We start from the raw sequence: 24,843 nt of genomic DNA, 5'->3' as shown, positions 1-24,843 counted from the left end.
CAAAATAAAAATAGTGTTGGGGGGATAGGTTAGCAGTGTGATGTCCCTGGGTGCAATCCCCAGTGCCACGCCAAAAATGGGGGCAGGGCTAGGGGCCCCAAGGCGGCTTTGTCTCACAGTCTGAGTAAGAGATGATGGTTTTGGCTTGGACAGAACAGTGTCATGGGCACAGGGCACACCGACAGGCCAGGGACACGCGGGGCCAAGTGGGGAAGGGGTAAGAAGAGGGGCCTGGCATGTGCACACAGGTGCACATGGGACAGGCCGCTGAGGAGGGCAAGGAACACTCAGGTGTGGCCGCGCTGTCTCAAGTCCCCACATGGCATTTTGTTCCACAAGATAAGGGCGGCCACCTCGCTCCACTTCTAGAACGCATCCTATTTATTTTCCTATGATCTGGCGCAGCTGCTGCACAGCACTTTGTTTACTTGGCTGTCCTACCAATCAGACAGCCCAGAGCCAGCGAGACCTCTGCCTTCCTCGCTGCTGAGGTGCTCGGGAAACTGCAAGTCAAGGGTACCAAGTCTTACGCAAGGCCACCTCCCAACACAAGACACAGGAGACAAGGAAGGCCGAGGAACGTGCCGCCGAGCAGGAAGAACCCGGGAGCGTGGCCCGAGGAAGGAAGGGCAGAGCGTCAGCCCTGCCAAATGTCCCCAGATGGCCAGGACCTGCGGGGCCGCAGCAGGAGGTCACGGCAGGGAGGCCAGCTGGAGCCCTGCAGGAGGGGCGGCAACACTTCTGAAACACTTGGTTGAACGGAGAGGAGAAGTGGGGCACGAGGGGCGCAGCAGGGTCGGGGAGACAACAGCTCGGTGGGTGGCTGGACGCCTGCTGCTGGTGGGCTGGGGCACCGGGTGGGAGCAGGAAAGCACATGTGAGGGTGTGAGGCTGGACACCGGGCGGGCGGCAAAGGGAGGCCGAGGCCCAGGGGCTGACGAGGTGGGAAAGGTGTGAGGGCAGCGGGGTGTGGTGGGGGCAGCCACGAAAGCAAGTTTCTGGAGAGACAGGTGCTCCGGGTAAGCGCCTCGTCTCCAGGAAGAGCACTGTCCCACCACACACTCCACTGACCCTCTGTGTCCCCCGGAGCACGTGCCCACACCATCTGTGTTGGCCACGGCGTGTGTCACGGCGCACCCTGGCCTCGAGGGGCCACAGCTAGAGGGAGGCAGAGCCTGAAACACTGCCTGTGACTTCCAGGCTCTCCCATGCGAGGGAAGTGGGGTGCAGAAGTGGCGTCACCACCAAGGCACAAGTGCATGGCACAGGCCGGGCACTTGGGCCCCAGTGCGAGCCCCACGCTGACCTTCTCTCCCACAGGCCCCGCTGCAGCAGGTCCCCTCTCCAGTGCCTTTTAAAAGGCCCCTTTCTGCAGCTGTACTATTATTATTGCTCTGGGATTAGACTCAGGGGATTCCACATCCATGCTGCACCCTCAGCCCTATTTTTTATTGAAACAGGGCCCCACTAAGTTGCTGAGATCCTCCTGTCTCGGCCTCCCAAGTACTAGGATTAGACACGAGTGCCACCACGCCCGGCTCCCTTCTGCAACTTTTAAGAGACTGACCAGAGTGCCACTGCTTCCGTGCCAAGGCCCACTAGTATCAGGCGACATATTTAAGAGGCATTTTTACTTCCCCAAGAAGTCCAGTGTGAATCTGACCAAGTCTTGGGTCCAACCACCAGTTTACAGGAAGCAAGACGGAGAAAAGAGTATTTGAGACCCATGGGAAGACAGCCTGCAGAGCGCAAACTGCGGGCCCGCGCAGGCCTCGCCACCACTGCACTGCTGGCTTTGGCCAGTATACGTGTGCTGCTGGGGCTGTGCCGTGCACCACAGGTGTTTACAGCACCCCTGGCCCACCAGCCCTCGGCTTCAAACTGTGACACCAAGACTGTGGCCGGATACCGCAAATTTCCTGAGTGACAAAATCACCTTTGGTTGAGAACCATAGGCTCCAAACACGTATGAACAATTTATTCATTTAAAAAAGAGAGAAGGAGCCAGATGTGGTGGGGCATGACTGGAATCCCAGCACTCGGGGGGCAAGAGACACAGGTTTAAGGCCACCCTCGGCAACTTAGTGAGAGTCTCAGTAAACTGGCAAGACCCTGGTCAAAATAAAACAAAATAGGGAGGGTGAGACAAGATGGCGGCAGCCGCAGGCCCAGTGGCAATTGCGGCCGCCAATAAAAACATGCATTCCTCGGAGAAGCCCTGGACACCAGATTCTGGTTTAATACCTGACTGGAACAACTTAAGGAGACATTTCCAGCCATGACTTCCTAACTAGAATTCAGGAGAGAGAGTGGATAAAGGCGGAATTAGAAGCAAGATGACTATGAGGCGCCCACCACGCAAGAAAGTGATATTTGTAAGAACACCCCAGAAGAGATTAGAGAAAAGACCGCTTCAGCCGCACATGCTGGGAACTCTTAACAACATACTTTGTAAGAAAAATGACCCAGGTGTGGTGGAGGGAGCCCAGCAGCGCTGGGTGGGAAGCCAAGCCACGCATCCTGGGAAGCTCAGCACGTGGGCAGGAAGCCGAGCTGCACAACCCGGGGAGCTCAGCGCGCCTGGCCACCGCACTCCTCTGTGCTGTGCTGGGGGCCATGGTGCGCTCAGAACAGCAGACCCTGCTCTGCGCAGTGAGGCTGTGGCCTCCGCTCTTGGAAAGGAGATAAAATTCACTGCTGCTGAGCATTCAATCCCACAACCTCTTCAAAACACACATACTGTCTTCTCTTATTAAAAAAGAAAATATTGGAAAGGGGTCAAGAAGGCCGGCAGCCAGGATTCAGGAGATGCAGAAAAATTCTATCCAATTCACCTGGCACTTTTGGAAAAAATCCCCGCAACGGGGGACTGCTCCTGCCGCACATGCTGAAGAATTCTGGACATCATATCATGTAAGGAAGGAGCTCAGTGGAGAACTAGGAGGAAGGTGGTAGCGGCGGTGGCAGTGGAGGCTAGTATTTGGGAGAGGCAGAAATCTGATCCAACCCAGCCTGATCTTCTGACGAAATTGTCCCAAAGGTAGAATGCTACCGCCACACATCCTCATGAATTCTGGACAACATGCAGTGTAGGAAAAGTGTTTGGGAGAGAATTGAGATGGTGGAGGCAGCGGCAATGGCAGCAGCCAGTATTCAGGAGAGGCAGAGATCTGATTCAATACACCTTGATCTTTTGAAGAAATTGCCCCAAAGGTAGAACGCTACCACCGCGCACGCTCCAGAATTTTGGACAACATGCTGTGTGAATAAGGTGCTCGGAAGAGAACCGAGATGGCTGTGGCAGTGGCAGTCAGTATTCGGTAGAGGCAGAGATTCAATCCAATCCACCTCATAATTTTAGAGAAATATCCTCAAAGGTATACTGCTACTGCCGCACATGCTCGGGAATTCTGGAAAACAAACTGTGTGGGAAAGGTGCTCAGGAGAGAACTGAGATAGCAGTGGCGGCAGCGGCGGTGGTGGTGACCAGAATTTGGAGGGGCAGACAGATCCAGTCCAGTCCACCTTGAACTTTTGAGGAAATCTCCCCAAAAGTAGACTGCTCCTACCACACATGCTCGGAAATTCTGGACAACGTGCTAAGTAGTAAAAGGGTTTGGGGGGTTTAGAGGGAGCTCCGCATAGTCAGGATGGGCCGCCACACTGTGTGTTCTGGGAGTCATCAGCCCTCATGGCCACCACACTCCCATGCGCAGAGCGGGAGGTCAGGGTACACGTGGAACAGCAGAGCCTTCTCTCCGAAGTGAAGCTATGGACCTCTGCCTTTGGAGGGAAGACAAAATTGCCACTAAGTATTTGGAGTCCCAGCTTTCGCAAAAGACATGTACTGCTCTCTCATATTTAAAAAAAAAAGAAATCAAACAACGCCGGGTATGGTGGTACACGCTTGTAATCCCCGCACTTGGGAAGAGGAGACAGGAGGATCACGCAGATTCGAGGCCAGCCTTGCTGGCTTAAGAGACCATGTTTCCAAATAAAAGTATATATATAAAAATAGGTCTCCAGGAGTAGAGCCTGGAGGTAGAAAGGTTTCCAGAAACCCCAGTACCACCAAAAAAAAAAAAAAAAAAAAAGGAAGAAAAAAGGGAACATCTGTAGACGACCTGCTCATAGAGGCAGAGAACTGAGCCCAATGGACAGCAAGACAGGTGCCGGGGCCTCTGAAGCCAGGATAGGAGCCTGCTGGGCAGCTAGGCCGGTGCCAGGGACAGTGAGGCCAGGATCGGAGCCTGCAATGAAGCAAGGCCGGTGCTGGGGCCTCCAAGGCTGGGATCAGAGCCTGCCGAGGGGTGAGACTGGTGTCGGGGCTAGTGAGGCTGGGATTGGAGTCTGCCATAAGGCAAGCCGGTGCTGGGGCCTCCGAGGCCGGGATCGGAGCCTGCCAAGGGGTGAGGCCAGTGCCGGGGCCAGCAAGGCCGGCATTGGGGCCTGCCATGGGGCAAGGCTGGTGCTGGGGCCTCGGAGACCAGGATCAGAGCATGCCAAGGGGTAAGGCCAGTGTAGGGGCCAGCGAGGCCAGGATCGGAGCCTGCCATGAGGCAAGGCTGGTGCTGGGGCCTCCGAGGCTGGGATTGGAGCCTGCCAAGGGCTGAGGCCAGTGCCGGGGCCAGCGAGGGCGGGATTGGAGCCTGCCGTGAGGCAAGGCTGGTGCTGGGGCCTCCGAGGTCGGGATCGGAGCCTACCGAAGGGTGAGGCTGGTGCCAGAGCCAGCGAAGCCAAGATCGGAGCCTGCCGTGAAACAAAGCCAGAGCTGGGGCCTCAGAGGCCAGGATTGGAGCCTGCTGAGGGGTAAGGCCAGTGCCGGGGCCAAGGAGGCCGGGATCAGAGCCTGCCATGTGGTGAGGCCGGTGCTGGGGTCAGCAAGGCCGGGATCGGTGCCTGCCATGCGGTGAGGCCTTAGCTGGAGCCAGCAAGGCCAGGATAGGAGATTGCCTAAAGGCAAGGCTGGTGCTGGGGCCTCTGAGGTCGGGATAGGAGCCTGCCATGAGGCAAGGCCGGTGCTGAAGCCAGCGAGGCTGGGATCAGAGTCTGCTGAGGGGTGAGGCTGGTACCAGGGCCAGAGAGGCCAGGATCGGAGCCTGCTGTGAGGCAAGGCTGGTGCTGGGGCCTCGGATGCCAGGATCGAAGCCTGTCGAGGGGGGAGGCTGGTGCTGGGGCCAAGGAGGCCAGAATTGGAGCCTGCCATATGCCAGTGCTGGGGTTCAGCAAGGCCGGGATCGGTGTCTCCCATGTGGTGAGGCCTTAGCTGGAGCCAGCGAGGCCTGGATAGAAGATTGCCTAAAGGCAAGGCCGGTGCTGGGGCCTCTGAGGTTGGGATAGGAGCCTGCCGTGAGGCAAGGCCAGTGCTGGAGCCAGCGAGGCTGGGATCAGAGTCTTCCAGGTGGCCAGGCTGGTGCCAGGGCCTTCAAGAGTGGGATCAGAACTAACAATGCGGTATACACAGAGAAATATCACAGAAAATAAAAAATCAGATGCTTTCCCTAATATGCAAAAACTAGGAAGAAATGGGTAATAAGAAGAAATCTAGTGGAAGAAAGGGCCCTATGGAGGAGCAATTAAAGTGACCAATCAGAGGGGTTGGGATGGAGGAAGATGGAATCTCTTTAAAACACATGATGTACTTAAATATATCAAAGTTAATCACCAAATCAAGCATGGGATTGAGGGGGGGGTAATGTGATGGGGATTGGATAAAGGCTAACTGGAAGATGTGTGCTTAGATATCCTCACAAGTCTTGTATTCCATTGTGATGTTTCACTACAATGCACCAATAATATATATATATATATATATATATATATATATATATATATATATATATATATATAAACAAAATAGGGCTGGGGTACAGTTCAACAGTAGAATGCTCCTAAATTCAATCTCCAGTACTACAGGGAAAAGGGGGGGAGAAGGACCCTTTAGAGTAAGAGCAATAAAGGATACACAAACCCTAAATATCCAGAGCTGATTTGAATCTGGACTCCAACTAACCAACTGAGAAGGGGGATGGGGCAGCAGTCTTCAAGATTTACTGTTAAAATGTTTTAAGTGACAGCTACATCTGCGTACTCAAGAACAGTGAGTCAAATTGCGAGCCACAGAGGAGAAATCCCAGTACTGTACTCCCTGGGACTTGACCCAGTGGGGGAGGGGCGGTGGCAGAGATATCACACCATAGGAGAACGTGCAACCTGGCACCCCCCATAGTCTAAAGCAGCCTCTATCGACTCTCTGGGTCGGAGACTCTGTGATACAACCCAGTAAAGGAGTAGTGGGGTCTGAGATACTACTGACTCGAGATCCAGAACACCTTAAGTGAAGTCATAGTGACCCAAGGGAAGAACCCAGAGAAGGCACAAACTTCCGAAATCATGGGAAGAGGAACAACAATAGAGCAATGAATGCCCACAACCCCACAACATCAGAACCCGATAAAACAGAAAATCAGAGATTTCTAGAAGATCAAATCAGGAAAATAACTGTAGAAATAATAGAGGTATTTCAAAAAGAATTCAGAGAGAGAGCCAAAGAGAGATAAAGGATGCAATTAATGAAGTAAAGGCCTCAATTCAAAGCACAAACAACCGATTAGAACACATGGAGAACAGAATCTCGCTCTTAGAAGATGATCATTCCAAAAATGAACGCATAGTTTCTAATCTAGGAAAAAATATCCGACAGCAGGAATCTGATATTGAAGAAATATGGGCCCATTTTAAGAGAGCTAACCTAAGAATAATTGGAATAGAGGAGGGGAAAGAAAGTGAAACCAAAGGGATCAACAATCTCTTCAAGGAAGTAATAGCAGAAAATTTTCCAAATATAGAGCAAGAGGTTGATACACAGATCCAGGAAACTTATAGAACTCCCTTTAGACAGGATTGGAGAAGAGAATCCCCACGCCACATAATTGTCAAAATGACCAATATGGAAGCCAAGCAGAGAATCTTAAAGGCAACAAAAACAAAGGGCCAATGACATTCAGAGGCAAACCAATTAGAATCACTCCAGACTTCCCAAACCAAGTCATGAGAGCCAGGAGGGCTTGGAGTAACATATTCCAAACTCTGAAAGAAAACAACTTCCAGCCAAAAATTTCCTACCCAGCAAAACTTTCTATCAAATTAGATGGAGAAATAAGAAGCTTCCATGACAAACAGAAACTGAAGGAATTTTTGTCTTCAAAACCAGCACTAGAGAAAATACTCAAAGAGATTAACTATAAAGAAGAAATAGGTAACACACACCAGAACCAGAGAAACAAGAGTTTCCATCCAACAGTCAACTAAGATTGGTTATCTGTGGAGATTCATTACTTATGTTAGTCTTTTACCTATCTCTAAATGGTATTGTTTGCCTTTATTGTTGTTAATTTTTAGGATTTCTAGTTGGAATATTAATATACTTTCAGATATAGCATTTGGAAATATTTTATCCCATTCTACTAGTAACTGTTAACTCTGTTTACATTGTCTTTGGATATACAATATTTTTTTTTTTTAGGGAGTTTGTATACTCTTCTGTTGCCTGTGCCATTGAAATCATATCCAAGAAATCACTGCCAATTTCAGTGTTGTGAGGTTTTATGACCCAGATTTTCTCCTAAAAGTTTATAGTCTTAAGATTTATATTTAGGTCTTTTATCTATTTTGAGTTAATATTTGTATATGGGATTAGGTAAGGGTCCAATTTTATTCTTTTCCATGTAATTATTATTTTTCAACAATATTTAGTTAAAAGATTATTATTTCTACCACCAAATGTTCGTGGAAACCTTGTCAAAAATAACTTGACAATATAGGGAAGAATTTAGGTCTAGGCTTTTATTTAACTCCAATGGTTTATATATCTGCCTTTAGAATAGTACTACACTGTTTCAATTATTGTAGCTTTATATGGTTTGAAATCAGAAAATATATATCTTCTAGCTTTGTTCTTTTTCAAGATCGTTTTGGGTATCTAGAGTCCATATTCCATATTAGGATAGAGTTTTTTTCTGAAAAATAAGTATATAAATATATGACTGTTTCACCTAAAAAAAATAGAAAAAAAATATTCTCTGGTAAGAAAGAAAGTAAAAAGAAATATTGAAATGTTATCTTTAAGTCATCAAAAGCTTGGTATCAGATAAATGAAACTGTTATGTGAGATTATCATTTTTAATTTTGGATAAATTGCTATAATACTAGATGTCAACCACTAAGCCAAGCATGGGAGGGAGGGATGGGGAGAGAATGGGGTGGGGATCGGGTGGGGGCTGACTGGGCAATGTGTGCATGTATGTCTACAAAAGTTTGTATCCCACTATGATGTATGAATACAGTGCACCAATAAAAAAAAAGATTAAATGCAAAAAAAAAAGTTTTAAGTGTAAAAATAGTATTTTGGTTTTGCTTAGGGGTCCAAAATCATAGGAAACAAAAGCAAAATCAGGTAAATGAGATTACACGAAACTTAAAAAGCTTCTGCACAGCAAAAGGCACAACAGAGCAAGAGGTGACCTACAGAGGGAGGTCGGGGCACTGCCGAGCACTCACCTGGCAGAGGGCTAATACCCAGCACACAGGGAAATCGGAAATCACTGGCAAAATAAGTAATACATTGAAAAGCGTTCAATGATCTCAACAGACTGTTCTCAAAAGAAGAAACAGAAATGGCTGTCACAGCCCAGTCTGGAATGCCACCTGAAGGCTCATGGGTTGAAAACACAACACAAGCTCATTCAGAGGTAGATAACTGAACCAGGGTTTGTTTCATCTCGCCAGGGGATACGCCCACTGAAGGGCTAGCCACATGAGTGGGCAGCTGCAGCGTGGCTGGAGGAGGTGTCCTGAGGGTGTGGCCTGGACTATATCTGTCCCAGTTGCTTTCTCTTTCTCTCTCTGCTCTGGCCATCACTGAGCTGAGCACAGCTTTTCTCCACCGTGCTGTGTGCCTTGATGTCTGCCTTGGAACCAACTGACTATAGACTGCACCCTGAAACCATGAGCCCAACAAACTTTCCGACCTCTATGTTCTTCATGTCAAGTTCTTTGATCACAGCAAGAGAAGCAGACTAGAACACCAGCAAACAAAAAATGCTCAGCAGTGTTAGCGACCAGAAAAAGCAAATCGAAATCACAGTGAGATGCTATCTCATCTCAGTTCAAATGGCTATCATAAAAACAAAGAATCAGCCGGGCATGGTGGCACATGCTTGTAATCCCAGCATTTGGGAGGCTGAGACAGGAGGATTGTGGCTCACGGCCAGCCTCAGCTACTAAGGGAGGACCTTTGCAACTCAGTGAGACCCTGTTTCAAAAATTTAAAAAAGTAAAAAATAGGGCTGAGGGTGTAGCTCAGAGGTCAAACACCCCTGGGTTCCATCCCCAGTACAAAAACAAAACAAAACAAAACAAAATCCCTACATGATCCAGCAATCCCACTTCAGATTCATATGAAAGGAAATGAAGTCACGCAGCAGGGATGGCTGCGTGAGCATGTCTGTCGCAGCGCTGTGTGGCGCGAATGCGCCTCCGATGTGCTCTGTGCCCATCCTGTCCCCATGCCCGGCCCTTGGAGGGGTAATGTCCTCCTCTCCTTCCGACACCAAAACGCCCATGGAGGCTTCTGAAACACTCAGTCTTCAGTCAGTCCGGGCGCAAATGCCGCACAGCCGTGATGCTCCTGACCACTCAGGAGCATCTATCATGCGCAGGCACGCCTTGAAGCACATGTCTGCTTCTACAAAGACACATTAGCTTTCTGATAGTGGGAACTGTGTCTCACCTTCCTTTTATCTGAAGAGCTTGCTAACTCCTCCACATTATCACTGACTCTTAACTACTGATCTGACCCTTCACATAACTGTTTCTGTCGCGGTTCGCAGACAGCCTCAGCTACTTAGCGAGGCCCTCTGCAACTCAGTGAGACCCTGTTTCAAAAATAAAGAATAAAACATAGGGTAGGGGATGTAGCTTGGAGGCCGAATGCCCCTGGGTTCCATCCCCAGACCCACAAAATAAGAAAAAATAAAGAAAAGAGAAAAAATAAAGAAAAGAAAAGAAAACCAGCCAGGTTTGGTGGCACAGGCCTGCAAACAAAATGACCCAGGAGGCTGAGGTAGGAGAATTTTAAGATTGAAGTCAGCCTGGGCAACTTAGTGGGATCCTGTCTCAAAACAAAAAGGGCAGCCGGGTGTGGTGGCGCACGCTTGTAATCCCCGCACTTGGGAGGCTGAAACAGGAGGATAGTGGAGGTTCAAAGCCAGCCCCAGCTACTTAGTGAGGCTCTCAGCAACTTAGTGAGATCCTGTTTCCAAACAAAATATAAAATTGGTCTGGGAGTGTAGGCCAGAGGTAGAAAGACCCTGGGTTCCACCCCTTGTACCACACACACACACACACACACACACACACACACACACACACACACAAAAGCCTAGAGGTATAGCTTAGTGAATAGAGTGCCCCTGAGGTTCAATCTCTGGCACCTAGTTCTAAATCAATCAATCAATCAATATCTCTCTCTCTCTCTCTCTCACACACACACACACACACACACACACACACACACACACACACACCAAACCAATTTAAAAATGGGCAAAGGTGCCGAGCGTGGTAATCCCCGCGCTTGGGAGGCGGAGCCAGGAGGATGGCGCAGGTTGAAGCCAGCAGTGCTGGCTTAAGAGACCCCGTTTCCAAATAAAAATATAAAAAATAGATGAAAGGTCGACAAGCACACGGAAAGATGCTCAACACTGCTAGCCGTTAGGGAGACACACATAAAACTGGGGCACACCATTCTGCACCCACTGGCACGGCTACGATTTTTTTTTTAGGAGTCATAATGGGCATTCTACCTCCAGGCTACACCCTAGGCCATTTTTATTCTGAAACAGCGTCTTGCTAAGCAGCTGAGGTCTCACTGAGTTGCTGAGGCCAACCTCAAACCTGCGATCCTATCTCAGCCTCCCAAGTAACTGGGATTACAGGCGTGCACCACTGTGCCTGGCGCTATTTTTTAAAAATGGAAAATAAGAATTTTTAGCAATTATGTGGAAAAACTGGATCTCTTGAACACTGATGGTGGGAATGTAAAATGGGGCAGGAGCTGTGGAGAACTGGGGTTCTCAGTTAGGTAAGCACAGCATTAGCATATGACCCAGGAATCCTACTTCCAGGTGTATACCCAGAAGAACTGAAAACAAGTGCTCCAACGAGTGTGTGGCACAGATGCGTGCGCACGGCAGCCTGGGAACCAGCCCGACAGCCACCAGCTGACGAGGCACAACTGCCCTCTCCATACAGCCGAGTATGCCTCAGCCACAGAGGCTGCAGCAGGATGGGCCGTGACAACGCGGTGCTGGGGCGGATGCAGAGGGCCACACACTACCTGACTGTATGTATTTACTTATTTATTTTGGTGGTACTAGGGATGGACCCAAGGGCATTCTACCTCTGAGCTATACTCCAGCCCCATTTTTTATTCTTTATTTTGAAACAGGGTCTCACTGAGTTGAGAGGGCTTAAGTAGCTGAGGCTGCCGTGACCTGCGATCCTCCTGCCTCGGCCTCCCGAGTGCTGGGATGACAAGTGTGCGCCACGCCCGGCTGGCATGACTGTATTTAGAAGAGATGCAAACAGGCAGCCTACATGCAGGCCGAGAGGAGAACTGGGAGCTGCAGTGGGAGGCTGGTCTCAGTAACTAAACAAGAGCCTCCGCATCTCAGGGAGACCCTGTTTCAAAATAAAAAGGGCCAGAGGTAATTGGAGGTAAAATGCCCCTGGGTTCAAGCCCCAGCACAGCCCCCAAAAGAAAGCAAGTCCACAGGGCGCACTTCAGTGGTTGCTAGGGCTGGGGTGGAGCGGGTGAAGAGTGGCGCCTCGCGGGGAAGGGCCCTCTCCGGGGAGGCAATGTTCTGGGGGTAGCGGCGCCGTGCTGCCCTCTGCCTTCTGCAGCGACAGCTAGGGAACGGCGCGTGGCAGGCCACCTGCTCACCCCGAGAAGGGGCGCTTCCGCCGCGGGGGCCCTTGGTAAGCAGAAGCTGGGCATCGGCCTCCTTGTCAAGAAGTAGGGTGCTGTTCCGCTGCCCGCCGGGGTGGGGAGCCCCAGCGAGGCTCACCTCCTCCTCTCCAGCCACTCTCCAGCTTGGATTCTAGCTGCCGTCAGGGGGTGAGGGAGGCCCCATCTGCTTCAGTCTCCTTCTGTTTGGCTCAATCTTGGGAAATCACTTACCAACCCCAACCACGAGCAGGCCCTCTCCCTTCCCCAGGAGCCACTGGAAGGCAGAGGCTGCGTGTCCACAGAGCAGGGCCGGGCGGCTCTGGGGGCCACTGAACGGCAGCTGGGTGGAAGCCTGCTCTGCCCTGCCTGAGGAGACGTCAGGGGCCTGGGCGCCGGCATTTGGAGTTATGGGGAAGGGCTCTTTTTTCCTTTGCAGTACTGGAGATTAAGTCCAGGCTGCTCTATCACTGAGCCACATTCCCAGCCCCTCTTGTTTTCCTTTAAGACAGGGTCTTGCTAGGTTGCCCAGGCTGGCCTACAACTTGCCATCCTCCTGCCTGCACCTCCCGAGTAGCTGAGCTTACAGGCATGTGCCACCCCGCCCGGCTGGGGGTGGGGGGGCAGAAGGAAAGTGCAGTGCTAGACCCGCAGTGCGGGGAGTGGACTGGCATACGGAGAGGCCCGGCAGGCGTGCGGCAAGGGCACACTTGCCAGGGCACAGGCTCGCTCCAGTCCTCCCAACAGCCCTGGGCTGTCCTTCAAAGGTAAAACTAGGCCTCAGTGGCTTCCCTCACCTGGGGGACATGTCAAGCCTGAATCCCAGGTACTCAGTGGTCACCCTGCTCTCAGCACCCTCAAGCTGGCAGAGGCCTCTGGCAGCAGACCAGGGCGTCGTGAGCCCGTGACTGATGGATGGATCTGTAGTGCTGGGGGCCAAACTCAGGCCCTGCACATACTAGGCAGTGCTCTTCACTGAGCTGCACCCGTCACTCAAACAGCAACACAGCAAGTGGCTTTGGGACCCAGCCTCCCTCCGGGGTATTTGGAGTGTAATGGATTACCACGCGACCCCACAGCTCTTTCCCTTCCTTCTAACTCTGCAGCTCTGAAAACCCACGAGTGGTGACATGTTCATGCTCACGCGGGCAGAACCAAGCACTGGCCCCGTGAGAGCGTCTAGACAGTGAACAGAGGCGGCCAGGTGTCGCCTCCGGGGACAACTGGCCTGGTCTACGGCCACACGCTTTCTCTCAAGGCGGGACCTCGTTTGGATTCCCAGAGGCTATGGCCCTGGACCATGTGTGGCCCCTCCAGTTTTGTAAATAAAGTTTTATTGGAACCAGGTGTGGTGGCACACGCTTGTGATCCTTGCATTCGGGAGGCTGAGACAGGAGGATCGCGGTTTGCGGCCAGCCTCAGCTACTTAGGTCCACTGCAACTTAGCGAGACCCTGTTTCAAAATGAAGACTAAAACAGAGCTGCGGGCGTAGCTTGGAGGTAGAATGCCCCTGGGTTCAGTCCTCAGTGCCACATGCACAAAAAAGTTTTATTGGAACATAATCCTCTTAGTTTGCCACTGTCTGAGGCTGCTTTCTTCTACGACAGCAGAGCCGAGCAGTTGCGGACAGACCCTACGAATATTCTCGGCCCACAAAGCCTAACACCTGGCCCTCCACAGAGTCTCCACCTCGCCCAGGCCCGTGATTCCTGACGCAAAGGTGAAAACAGAAGGGAAGGACAGATGTCCTGGCTTGATGGCGCCGCGCTCCCCCGCAGCCCTCTGGGCCCGGAGGTTATGAGGACCGGGAGGGATGGGAGCTCTGTACCCGTTACTCTGGTGGATGGGGTTCCCCGAGGCGCTCGGGATCTGCCCCTGGGCCACGCAGGGGAGTGGGCTGGGAGAAGCGGACACTCTGGCCCCAGGTCCCCAGAAGCTGGCACAGCAGACAGCAGGAGGAAACGAGGCTAACCGTTCGTCTGCCACAGCCACCTTCCGCTGCTGTACTGTCCCACACAACACTCCAATGGTGTCTGTGAGAGAAAAACATAACTCCTAAGAAGCCCAGCCCACTGGGGAAACTGAGGCTGCAGTGTAGGGGCTGGCCCTCGGCACAGGCCTCAGCCAGCTCCCGCCAAGGCCCAGGGCGGAGCTCAGCTGACCTGCCCTGCCCAGAGCCACACTCCCCCTGTGAAGGCAGGAACCACACACCTGGGAAGTGGCCTTCCAGCCAGTCTCCTGTTCCCGCATAGCAGCCTGCGAAATTTCTGCAAATACCTAGACCGTCCTGCTCCCCAGTTCCGAATACCTTGAGAGCTGCCCATCGCCTGCAGGCAGAAATCCCCAGCCCCATTGGCAGCTTCCCAGGTCCCCCAGCCTGCAAGTGTGCCGTCTCCCCAGCCAACTGGCCTCTGCAGAGGACACCAGCTCACTCGGCCTCAGGGCCTTTGTGCCAGCCACACTGGGGCTACAATGCCCCCCCCCCCGGTATTCTGTCTGTGTCAAGACCACCCCTGACCACCTGCAGCACGGGGTGAGGGGAACTATGGATTTCTATACTATTTTATTAACAGGTGTGGTTTGACCCAAAAATAAACTCCTAGGAGAAGCATGACTCGAAGAAGGCCTGGGAAGCCGGGCGTGGTGGCACATGCTTGTAATCCCCGCGCTTGGGAGGTGGAGACAGGAGGATCGGGCTGGCTTAAGAGACCCTGTTTCCAAATTAAAAAGTATAAAAATGGGTCTGGGAGTGTAGTCTGGAGGTAGAAGGGTTTCCAGGAACCTGAGTACCACCAAAATAAATAAATAAATAAATAAATGCCTGGGAGGCTGAGGCTCCTCTTGGCCCCTTGGGCCCTTTCCTATGGGGAGCGCGTCTTCCTTCATGGGGATCAGGGACGCCCGTCCTGGGCCAGCAGGCAGGTGCAGCCTCCTGTCTCACCCATACGCCCTCTTCCTCTTGCCTTCCTCTCACCCCTAATGTTGTCCGCTGCCTTCCCTTTGGCTGACTTATATACCTTCTTTAAACGTAATCTGAAAAAAGATGTTTGTGGTACTGGGGATTGAACTAAGGGGCATTCTACTTCCACTCCACACCCCTAGTCCAGTTTCTTATTTTTTACTTGAAACAGGGTCTCACTAAGTTGCAGAGGGCCTTGGCCATGAATCTGTCATTCTCCTGTCTCAGCCTCCCAAGTACTGGGATTACAAGCGTGCGCCACCATGCCTGGCTTCTCAGAAACCTGAAATTTGATATTTCATATTACAAAGAGTGCTAGCAAGGTTGAGTTAAATACATTCACACTAGAACTGGTTTTTAGGAAATACTGTTAGGCTCCAAGGTAGCTCTATCCAAGAGAACTTTTTGGAAGCTGGAAATGTTCTACATTTGTGCATTATCAGAGTAACCACTAGCTCAGTGGGGCTACTGAATATGTAAAATGGGGCTACTGCCCTAAAGAACTAAACATTTAATTAAATTTTCATTAATTTAGGTTAAAGTGCAATTGCTAGCTGTGGCGAATGGCGTATGCTGTCTGGGGCTTTCTTTACACCTCCCGAGCTCCTGCACTGATATTCCCACTAGGCAAAGCCAGCATTTGGTCAGCACTAACGCCTGCAGATGATATGTAACGCCTGCAGATGATATGTAACGCCTGTAGAGATATGTAACGCCTGTAGAGATATGCTCTTAAATCTTACCTTGCACGGGACCATGCGTGCGCACACACACCACATATGTAAGATAATGGAAAACCCAATGGGTTAAAGCTTTTCCCCCTGGAGTTTAAATTCTAGGCTTGCTCTCCATCTCCCCCAGGTGGCGAAAACAAAGCTGGCAACATGGGCTCTGTGGGAAGCAGCGCCTCACCATAAAGGCGGCGGGCGGTCCTGAAGCTGACCGGAGGAGGACCTAGGGAGGGCTTTGCTTACACATCTCACTGATAGGAAAACAGAGCGCAGGGCGACGAAGCCACAGCTGACTGCTGGCAGGTCCCCAATGTTTAAGGACACACTGGAGACGTCTCTGGACCAAAATCTTCCAGGGGACTTTCCCTGACCTGGGAGCATCGCCATAATTTGTGCTGGTGGCAAGCTGATGCCCAGCTCCTCTACCTCGTGTGGCTCGTGGCAGGGCTAGGCTCTGCATTCACCCTGCAGCTGCCTGAACACGGGAACGCAGCTTGGTCGCCACCAGGAACTTTAGATGGCTACCAACCATTCACTTGAGGGGCTTCCTACAGGAACGGCCTTCTGCAGAGGTCCTGCTCACCGCGCCCCGTCTACCAAGCTCGCTCTCCACTCCACAGCGTAAGGGTGAGCCTGCGTCTCCCCGGGGACTTTCAGGCTCCTGCGCTCTCACACACAGCTCCAGCTGGCCCCTGCCAGGAGATGGCCCATACTGTCCTCCATCTGCGGTGGGGCTGAACGGGGGCGATTACTCCCAAGTACGGCGAATCATGCAAACAACCGCTGGTCTGCTCACAACAGGTCAGGACGGTGCTGTTCTTCTGACCCTCCCCAACCCTCGAGGCAATGCTTGCATAGGACCTGGCTCAAAACAAGACCATACCTCTCTGTCCACCTAGTAAAACACACTAGAAGTATATTCTCCCAATAACTTTAAATTAAAAAATACAAAGCATCAAAAATTATTGGGAAACATACTTCTATTTCAGTTAAAATATTATTTTGAAATGCTTTAAGTTAAAATAATATCTTATGGAACTATACTTTTTTTTTTTTTTTGAGATACTGGAGATAGAACCCAGAGGCATTCTACCTCCGAGCTGCACCCGTAGTCCTTTTATTCTTTATTTTGAAACAGGTCTCACTGAGTTGCAAAGGGCCTCACTAAATAGTTGAGACTGGCCACGAACCACAATCCTCCTGTCAGAGCCTCCCAAGTACTGGAATTACAAGCGTGCACCACCACGCCTGGCTTGGGACTATACTTTCTAATCACTGACCTTTTTAGCTAGATCTTATGAGACTACTCATTTATTCATTTGTGGTATTGGGGATTGAACCCAAAGACATTCTACCTCTGAACTATACCCATAGCCCTTTTATTTTGAAACAGGTTCTAAGTTGTAGAGGGCCTTGCTAAGAGCTTGAGGCTGGCTGTAAACCTGAGATCCTCCTGTCTCAGCCTCCTAAGTACTGCAATTACAGGGGTGTGCCACCATACCTGGCTAAGACTTGTGTGTGTGTGTGTGTGTGTGTGGTACTGGGGGTGGAATCCAGAGGCTTTCTACCTCCAGGCTGTACTCCCAGACTTATTTTTTATACTTTATTTGGAAACAGGGTCTCACTAAGTTGCTGAGAGCCTAAGTAGCTGAGGCTGGCTTCAAGCCTGTGCGATCCTCCTGTCTCAGCCTCCCAAGCGCTGGGATTACACATGTGTGCCACCACGCTCAGCTGGTACTATGTAAAAGCAAACCAAAAATAAAATATTTGCTAAAATTTTCACAGGCATTATAAAAAGAGCTAAATACCACAATCTTTTGCATTAGTATAGTGCTACTTTGTTGTTTCTGCAGTACTGGGGATGGAACCCAGAGTATTCTAACCTCCGAGCTACACCTCCAGCCCCATTTTTTGTTCTTTATTTTGAAACAGGGTCTCACTGAGTTACAGAGGGCCTCACTAAGTAGCTGAGGCTGGCTGCGAACCTGTCTCAGCCTCCCAGATGCTGGGATTACAAGCATAAGCATAAGCTACCATGCCCGACTATAATGTTATTTATTTAAAACAAATAATACTGAACGAAAATGCTGCACTGAAATTCCCTTAAGGGATCAAAAGATGGTAAGAAGAAATAAGCCTCTTAGCAATTTTTTTCTTTGTTAATTTAGGGGATCAGAGAAATCAGCAACTTAATTGATGTGAAGATCTCCTTTATCCAGAGCACTTTATAAATCCACCGACCAAATACCTCTTGACTCCAGGTCCTAGCACACATGGCAAGGGCAAGAAAGAATGGCATTCAACGTCTGCGCCCAAGGGCGTCGTCTCGTGAGGGAAGCAAGTCACAGGCAAACAAAGTGCCAGCCAGGAGGAAGGACAAGCGGGCACAGCAAATCAGTGAAGACAAGTGGCCAGGCAGGAGGAAGGACAGCGGGCACAGCAAATCAGTGCTGCGCAAGTTTAGAAGACGGAAAAAAACCGGTCCAAGATGGTGAGAAAAAAATCCATTAAAATACAGATCAGATGAACTGAGTTGGGGCTAAAAAGAAGGGTTCGGCCAGCAGAGGATGAGAAGAATGTTTTAAACACTGGTCATCAACGCGGGGCCTGGGGACCCTGTGTGGGTTCCTTGGACGCCTCCAGGGCGCAGGAGGTGAGAACTGTTTTAGCATCATGACTGGAGTTTTCCATAGGTCTGTCTTGAAGCCCCAGCTACACATGTAGTTTCAAGACAAACTGAGTGCAGAAGCAGGTAGCTAAAGAGATTTGCAAAAACAGCAAGGCTGCTCTTCTCAATGAGTTACTTTTCATGCAAATGTTATGTTAATATGTAATGGTATAGTTTTTATTATTAAACGAAGAAATATTTGTAATTTTTGTGTGTGTGTGATACTGGGGTTCCTGGAAGCCCTTCTACCTCCGGGCTACACTCCCAGGCCTATTTTAGAGGTTTTATTTGGAAACAGGGTCTCTTAACCCAGCGCGGCTGGCTTTGAACCTGCGCGTTCCTCCTGTCTCCACCTCCCAAGTGCGGGGATTACATGCGTGCGCCACCATGCCCAGCTAAATTTTGTTTTAACTTCTAATATGAAAAATATCAGTAGACGCAACTCAGGTAAATCAAAGCTTGTTGGGGTTTTTGACAATTAAGAAGAATGTCGGAGTTAGTCTCCTTTTGAGCACTGCTGTTCCACAGGAAACTGTGTGCCCGGGAGTATGTGGCAGGCAGGCTTTGTAGGCAAGGGACGTACTGTGAAGGGGTCTTTTTGGTGTGGTGATCAGTACGGGTGGTTGTCTTCCAGGAGTCGCCCGACAATGCCTAGGGCCTACTATACCATCTAGGGTAAGGCGAAGGATGCTGGCAACAGGGAGCCTGGGAAGAGTAACCAAGGCAGGGCGATCAAACCAGGGGGAGGGGAGCCAAGGAGGCTCCCGAGGCAGCCAGCCACCACACCACTCTCCCCAGTGACCTCGTTGTCCCTGCCAACTTAGGAGAAAACACCTGCTAGAGTGACAGTCAGCGGGAGTCAAAAACTATTTTTGAAAAAATATTTTCATTAAAAGTGTTATTTTGCTCACATGCAATGGGTGCGTTGTTATTAGACTTATTTTTTCAATTTCAATTTAACATTACTCCATTCCACCACCTAGCACTGCAGAACTCCAGGGCAAATCTCAGTCGCCCGAGCTCTAGGACGCCAGGGCGCGGTGGCAACGGAATGTAAAGACAGCGATTATAAACAGAAAGAAGTTATTCCTAAAGGCAGAAGGTGTCAAACGAGATCGGGCTGGAGAAAGCCTTGCTCGGCTTTCTTTTCAGCACTACCTGTTATGTAAGAGTTGCTGTAGAGACTTTCAAACAAAACTAAGCTGAAATACATGACCAGAGAACAATACTCAAACCACCTTTAATGTGTTGGAAACAAATTACAAGAAGCATTAGTACTTTTTAAAAACATGGCTCTAGACACAGTGCACAAATTAAAAAAAAACAATATGGCAACAACATTCTATTGTCTGATACTACAAAATGAACTTTAGGATCTGAGAATTATTAAGATTCTAGCCGAGTGTGGTGGTGTAACTCTGTAATCCTAGTATTTGGGAGGCTGACATAGGAGGATCACAGGTTTGTGGCCTGCCTCAGCAATTTACTGAGGCCCTCACAACTAAGTAAGACCTTGCTTCAAAATAAAAGAATAAAATAGGGCTAGAGGTAGAGCTCAGAGACTGGATGCCCCTGAGTTCCATCTCCAGCTCCACAATAATAAATAAATGAATAAGTAAATAAATAAATCTAAAGCTGGGCATGAGGGCGCACGCTTGTAATCCGAGCAATTGGGAGGCTGAGAGAAGAGGATCTGGGTTCGCAGACAGCCTCAGCCACTTAGTGAGGCCCTTTGTAACTCAGTGAGACCCTGTTTCAAAATAAAGGATACAAAATAGGATGGGGGTGGAGCTCAGAGGTTGAACGCCCCTGGGTTCCATCCCCAGTACCCCAATAAAAAGAACTAAAGCCAGGCATGGTGGCACGCGCCTATAATTCCCGTACTTGGGATGGCATGTTTGAGGCCAGCCTCAGCAATTTAGCAAGCCTGTTTTAAAATACATGAATAAAAGAGAGCCGGAGGGACGGCTGAGAGGTAGAGCATCCCTGGCTCCATCCCCAGAACCTCCCCCAACTAAATCCTTTAATATTCATAAAACATGCTCAAGACCACATTCCCTCCGCCAGCCTCCCGTGCTCTCCACCCGTACGTGCCCTCGAGCCCACCTGCTCCTCGTTCCGGAGGGTGCGCTACAGAGCCACGGCCACCTCTGGACAGAAGCGTTTGTTTCCAGGACAGGTAGCAGCAACAGTCGAGTTTACGCACTCTCCTCTGCGTGCGTGCTTGCGTGCGTGTGTGCTGGGGCCTGCACCCGGGGGCTCTACCTCCAGTCAGTACCCCAGCCTTTCTTTTGTTTTGAAACAGGGTCTTACTACTTGCTGAGGCCGGCCTCTGACCCTGCGATCATCCCGTCTCAGCCTCCCAAGTACTGGGATTATAAGTGTGTGCCAACAAGCCTGGCCATAAACATTCTCTTTGAAACAGAAAAAAATGGAAACAAAAATGTACCGAAGCAACATTCAAATAGAAATCTCTACAATAAGGAGAAAGTTGTGCAGCAGCAATTGCACCTGAGCTGGGGACTGAACCGGGGCACTGGACCACACAGCTACACCCCAGCCCTTTTCTATTTTTATTTCAAAAGAGGGTCTTCCTATGTTGCCAAAGCTAGCCTCAAACTTGAGATCCTCTTGCCCCAGCCTACCAAATAGCTGGGATTACAGGTGTGCGCCACTGAAAGATATATTCTGCCATATATCTTGGGGGGTGGGGGGGTTCTGAAGTAGAATGTAGCCTAACCTGTCCCTCATAGTTAAAAATGCCCAAATCTGAAGCTCACTGACTCGTGGGAGAGGCGAGCAGACAGGGCCACTTATGGCATGTTTATTTTTTATTTTCTAATCCCCAGGCTGAATACTTTCCATAGTACTACTCTATCCTTTATTCCAGAACTTATCTTCCTTACAAAAAACCCCATGCCGTCAACTGTCGCCTCGTCCTAGCCAGCCAACGTGCTGCTGGGTAAGCCGCCTGGTCTTTGGCCGCCCAGGCTTCCCTGACGAGCACCTTCGCACTGGACAGAGGGTGTGGAGTGGCGGAGCCCTCTGCAGGGACCCTTCCCTAAACCTGGCTGCTCTGCCCTGGGCAGGAACCTCTCCTGCCTGCCCCTCCCTGCTCAGAGTGGGGTCCTGGAGTAAGGAGAGCTGCTTCTGCTCCAACATTAAGGTGACAAAGCTAGAGAGGCTGAAAAGCAACGTGGGAACACAAAGCCTCCTGAAGCCGTGCAGGTTAAAATATTCAAACTCAGAGCGACACGGAGAGATGTGGAGGAAAAGCGTGCGCGCTCAGGGCTCAATTCACCCACGTGAGTCAATCACACCTGCTAAGTGGGTGGACTAGACGTGAAGAGGGGAGCTGGAGACTGGGGGCGGGCAAAGAGTGAGGGTCGGGCCCCAGTTCAGAAGAACTGGAGAGCGCGATCTGTCCCTCAAGGTAAGTGACACAGCGAGCTGCCGAGTGTCACTCTGAATGTGCCGTGCTGCCTCTGGCATCCTTGAGGAGGGAGTGAAGGGCCCAACACGGCAGTGTTTTCAGTGGTAATTTCAACTCTGGCTCCAGCTCTTAGACAGTAGCACTAGAAAAAATACAAAAAGACAAGTGGGGCATCACACTCAGACCCTGGAGGCCTCGCTCAACACGCTCATGCAGATGACAGTCCAGGACCCCGGGCTACCTTACAAACACTCATATTACCTGGCAGCAAAGTGGCAGCTTTGAATTACTGATGGGTTATTCGGGTTCAAACTTAACGTTATTCATCCTGATAGCCAGGTTATTAGCACTAAATAAGAACAAAAGAAACATACACATTGATAGACCTTTGAGACCCTAACAGTAAGGGGTACAGGGGTGCTGGTGAGAAAGGCTTGGGGAAGAGTAGGAAGTGTCCGCGATTTTAATGAGAGCGACTAAGGAGGAGAGAGAGCATCCAGCCCTGCAGAGCAGCTGAATCTGGTCTACATGGTCAGAGGGTGGCATGGGAAGTAAGCAAGTCAAGCCCAAGCTGCCAGGGGAAAACGTGACCGTCTGCTGTAAGGAAAGGGTAGGAAAGATTGGCACAAATCATCTGAACTTGGTATTTAAGGAACCTTTGGATTCCTCCTCTTTGCTCTACGGAGGGCAACAGATTTGCTGGAATAAACCACCTGCTACAGAGAAGGGAGGCTTAGAATACACCAAGTGATAGGGAAGAGATAACCTGGAGCTTTAAAAGAGTCTACTGAGTTTCACAGGCAGAATTCAACTCATTTTAATTTGGCTTACAGGAAGGGGTCAGACACTCACAAATTAATATCATTTGTGATAAGCCCAGGGGCCTCAATGATCCTACCCTGAAGAAATGACAGTAAGCAGCTTCTGAGACAGCCATGGGTTCAAAAGGCCCCATGGGCTCTGCCTGGGCCCAGGCGGCTCTTGGAACCTTGGCCCTGAGCACTCTAGCTCCAGGACAATTAGTCACAAGGAAGAAAAGGCAAAGGAAAGTGGTGACTCTGCAAATCCTCTCAAGGCAGGACTGTGTCAGGAAGACTCCACCAGCAGGCACGTCCTCCTTAAGCACTCCAGCTGGTCCGCAACCGAGCCCAGAGTCGAGAAGCAAAAGCCGCCAGAATGCCCCAAGAGGGGTGCAGGGAGGGAGGAGAGGCAAACAGAAGACCGCAAGAATACCCAAACAGATACATAAAAAGGATCAGCACTAAGGGTGGAAAAAGGCTAAGGGAAGAGCCATCCATGAAAAGACTGAGCTTGTCCGGGCACCAGCAGTAGAGACTGCACCAGGAAAACAGGGTGACACATGAAAGAGAAGACGCCTCTGAGAAAGCTACCTGGCAGCTTGAAAAGAAGGGGGCCCCAAAGTTCAAATGAGCATGGATCCCCGCAGAGGGCCTATACGTCCAGTCTAACAAAGGAGGGCTACTGTTTGAAATGGGGTAATATGTTTAAAAATGCCAGCCGGGCGTGGCGGTACACATTCGTAATCCCAGCAGCACTTGGGAGGCTGAGGAAGGAGAATGGCAGGTTCAAGGCCAGCTTCAGCAGCTTAGTGAGGCTCTCAGCCACTTAGAGAGACCCTGTTTCCAAATAGAATATAAAATAGGTCTGGGGGGTGTAGCCCGGAGGCAGAAAGCCCCTGGGTTTCATCCCTAGTACCGCAAAAAACACAAACAAATAAACAAAAAAAACCCCAGTTTACAAATAACTACAACTTCCATAAAATCACTACTGTATTCCGAAGCATACTGACAAGTAACCTAAATTGCTCCAATGAGATACCACACAAATTCTCATACAGGAAACCATTTTAGAAGATCTTGGGTTTTGCTACCCTCAGTTTGTGTATGTGTGTGTGGTGCTGGGGACTGAACCCAGGGGCACTCTTCCACTGAGTTATATCCCCAGCCCTTAAGAAAAAAATAGCCCCCCTATTCTGACATAGGGTTTCACTAAGTTGCCTCGGCTGGCCTCAAAGCTGGGTTCCCCCTGACTCGAGCTCCCTGGGGAGCAGAAGGGATTACAGACACGTACCACCCCACCAGGCTAACCCTCGGTGTTTAGACCCTAAATTTAAAGTTGTTCATCAAAAATAATGAATGTGTGGGGACAGTTACCTCTGATTCTGTGTCTTGTCCTTCTTTTGAACTTTTCCCACTTTTTCCTGATTTTGGTACTTCCTGGGAAACATCAAAGAAAAGCAATGAATCTCAATTTTTCGAGGGCCAAACATCGGTTCCCCGGGCCATCTGTATAACTGAATTCGTTTCTGGCGGCTTTTAGTCCGTCACGTCAGATCCTCATCATACTGTTTAAACACACAGTGCTGCGATGCTCCGCCCCACCCGCCACCCGAAGTCGATTCTCTCCCGCCTTCCTCGGTATCCAGGGTCGAAAACTTCCCGCAGGAGCAGACAAGCCGGGAAGGATTCACGGCTCGGGCGTCCCGGCGGGGCCGCCTGCCTGCCTGCCTCCCACCCCCACCTCCGGAGCGCGGCTCCCCAGGCGGCCCGAGGCCCGGCGCCCCCGCAGCGACCTCGCCCGCAGCGCAGACGCGCACGCAACGCCCCGCACACGGCAACAACAGAGTACGGGGCCGGGCGGCCCGGGGCGGCGCGCACTCCCGCGCCCGGGCCCGCCGCACCTGCCGCCCGCCGGCCTCCCCGCGGGCCGACTCACTTTCTCCTTCTTGCTTTTATTCGGCATGGCTGGTGCGGGCCGCCGCCGCCGCCGCCCCGGCCGCCGCCCGCCCCCGCCGCCGCCGCCGCCGCCGCCGCCGCCGCCGCCGCCCGGGGGCTGAGTCGCCGGCCCGCTCGCTTCCCCGCGTCCAGGCTCCCAGAGGCTGCGGCAGCCGCGGCGGCGGCGGCGGCGGCGGCGGCGGCAGCGGCGGCGCGTCTCTGCGCCCCTCCCCCGGCCGCCCCGCCCCGCCCCGCCCCCGGCCCCGCCCCCCGCAACGGCGGCCTGCCATTGGCCGGCGCGCACCACGT

The 24,843-nt window shown here is 51.0% G+C and overlaps 1 protein-coding gene across 4 annotated transcripts in view; it reads right to left on the bottom strand.

Moving 5' to 3' along the window:
* Positions 1-24,562, bottom strand: part of PPP2R5C (protein phosphatase 2 regulatory subunit B'gamma) — a gene marked incomplete at both ends in the record, with an annotated part of 152,059 nt that extends 127,497 nt beyond the window's left edge. For all 4 annotated transcript variants that reach the window (XM_080706787.1, XM_080706794.1, XM_080706791.1 and 1 more), the window contains 2 exons: positions 23,974-24,036; positions 24,536-24,562. In XM_080706787.1, the coding sequence (XP_080562913.1) occupies positions 23,974-24,036; positions 24,536-24,562 (90 nt within the window). The remainder of the gene's footprint in view (positions 1-23,973; positions 24,037-24,535) is intronic.
* Positions 24,563-24,843: the final 281 nt, after the last annotated feature.

The sequence above is a fragment of the Muscardinus avellanarius genome, assembly GCF_963383645.1.
Source record: "Muscardinus avellanarius genome assembly, chromosome: 12".
NCBI lineage: Eukaryota > Metazoa > Chordata > Mammalia > Rodentia > Gliridae > Muscardinus > Muscardinus avellanarius.
Note: the sequence above shows the minus strand (reverse complement) of the source record. Positions and strands in the feature narration are given on the sequence as shown.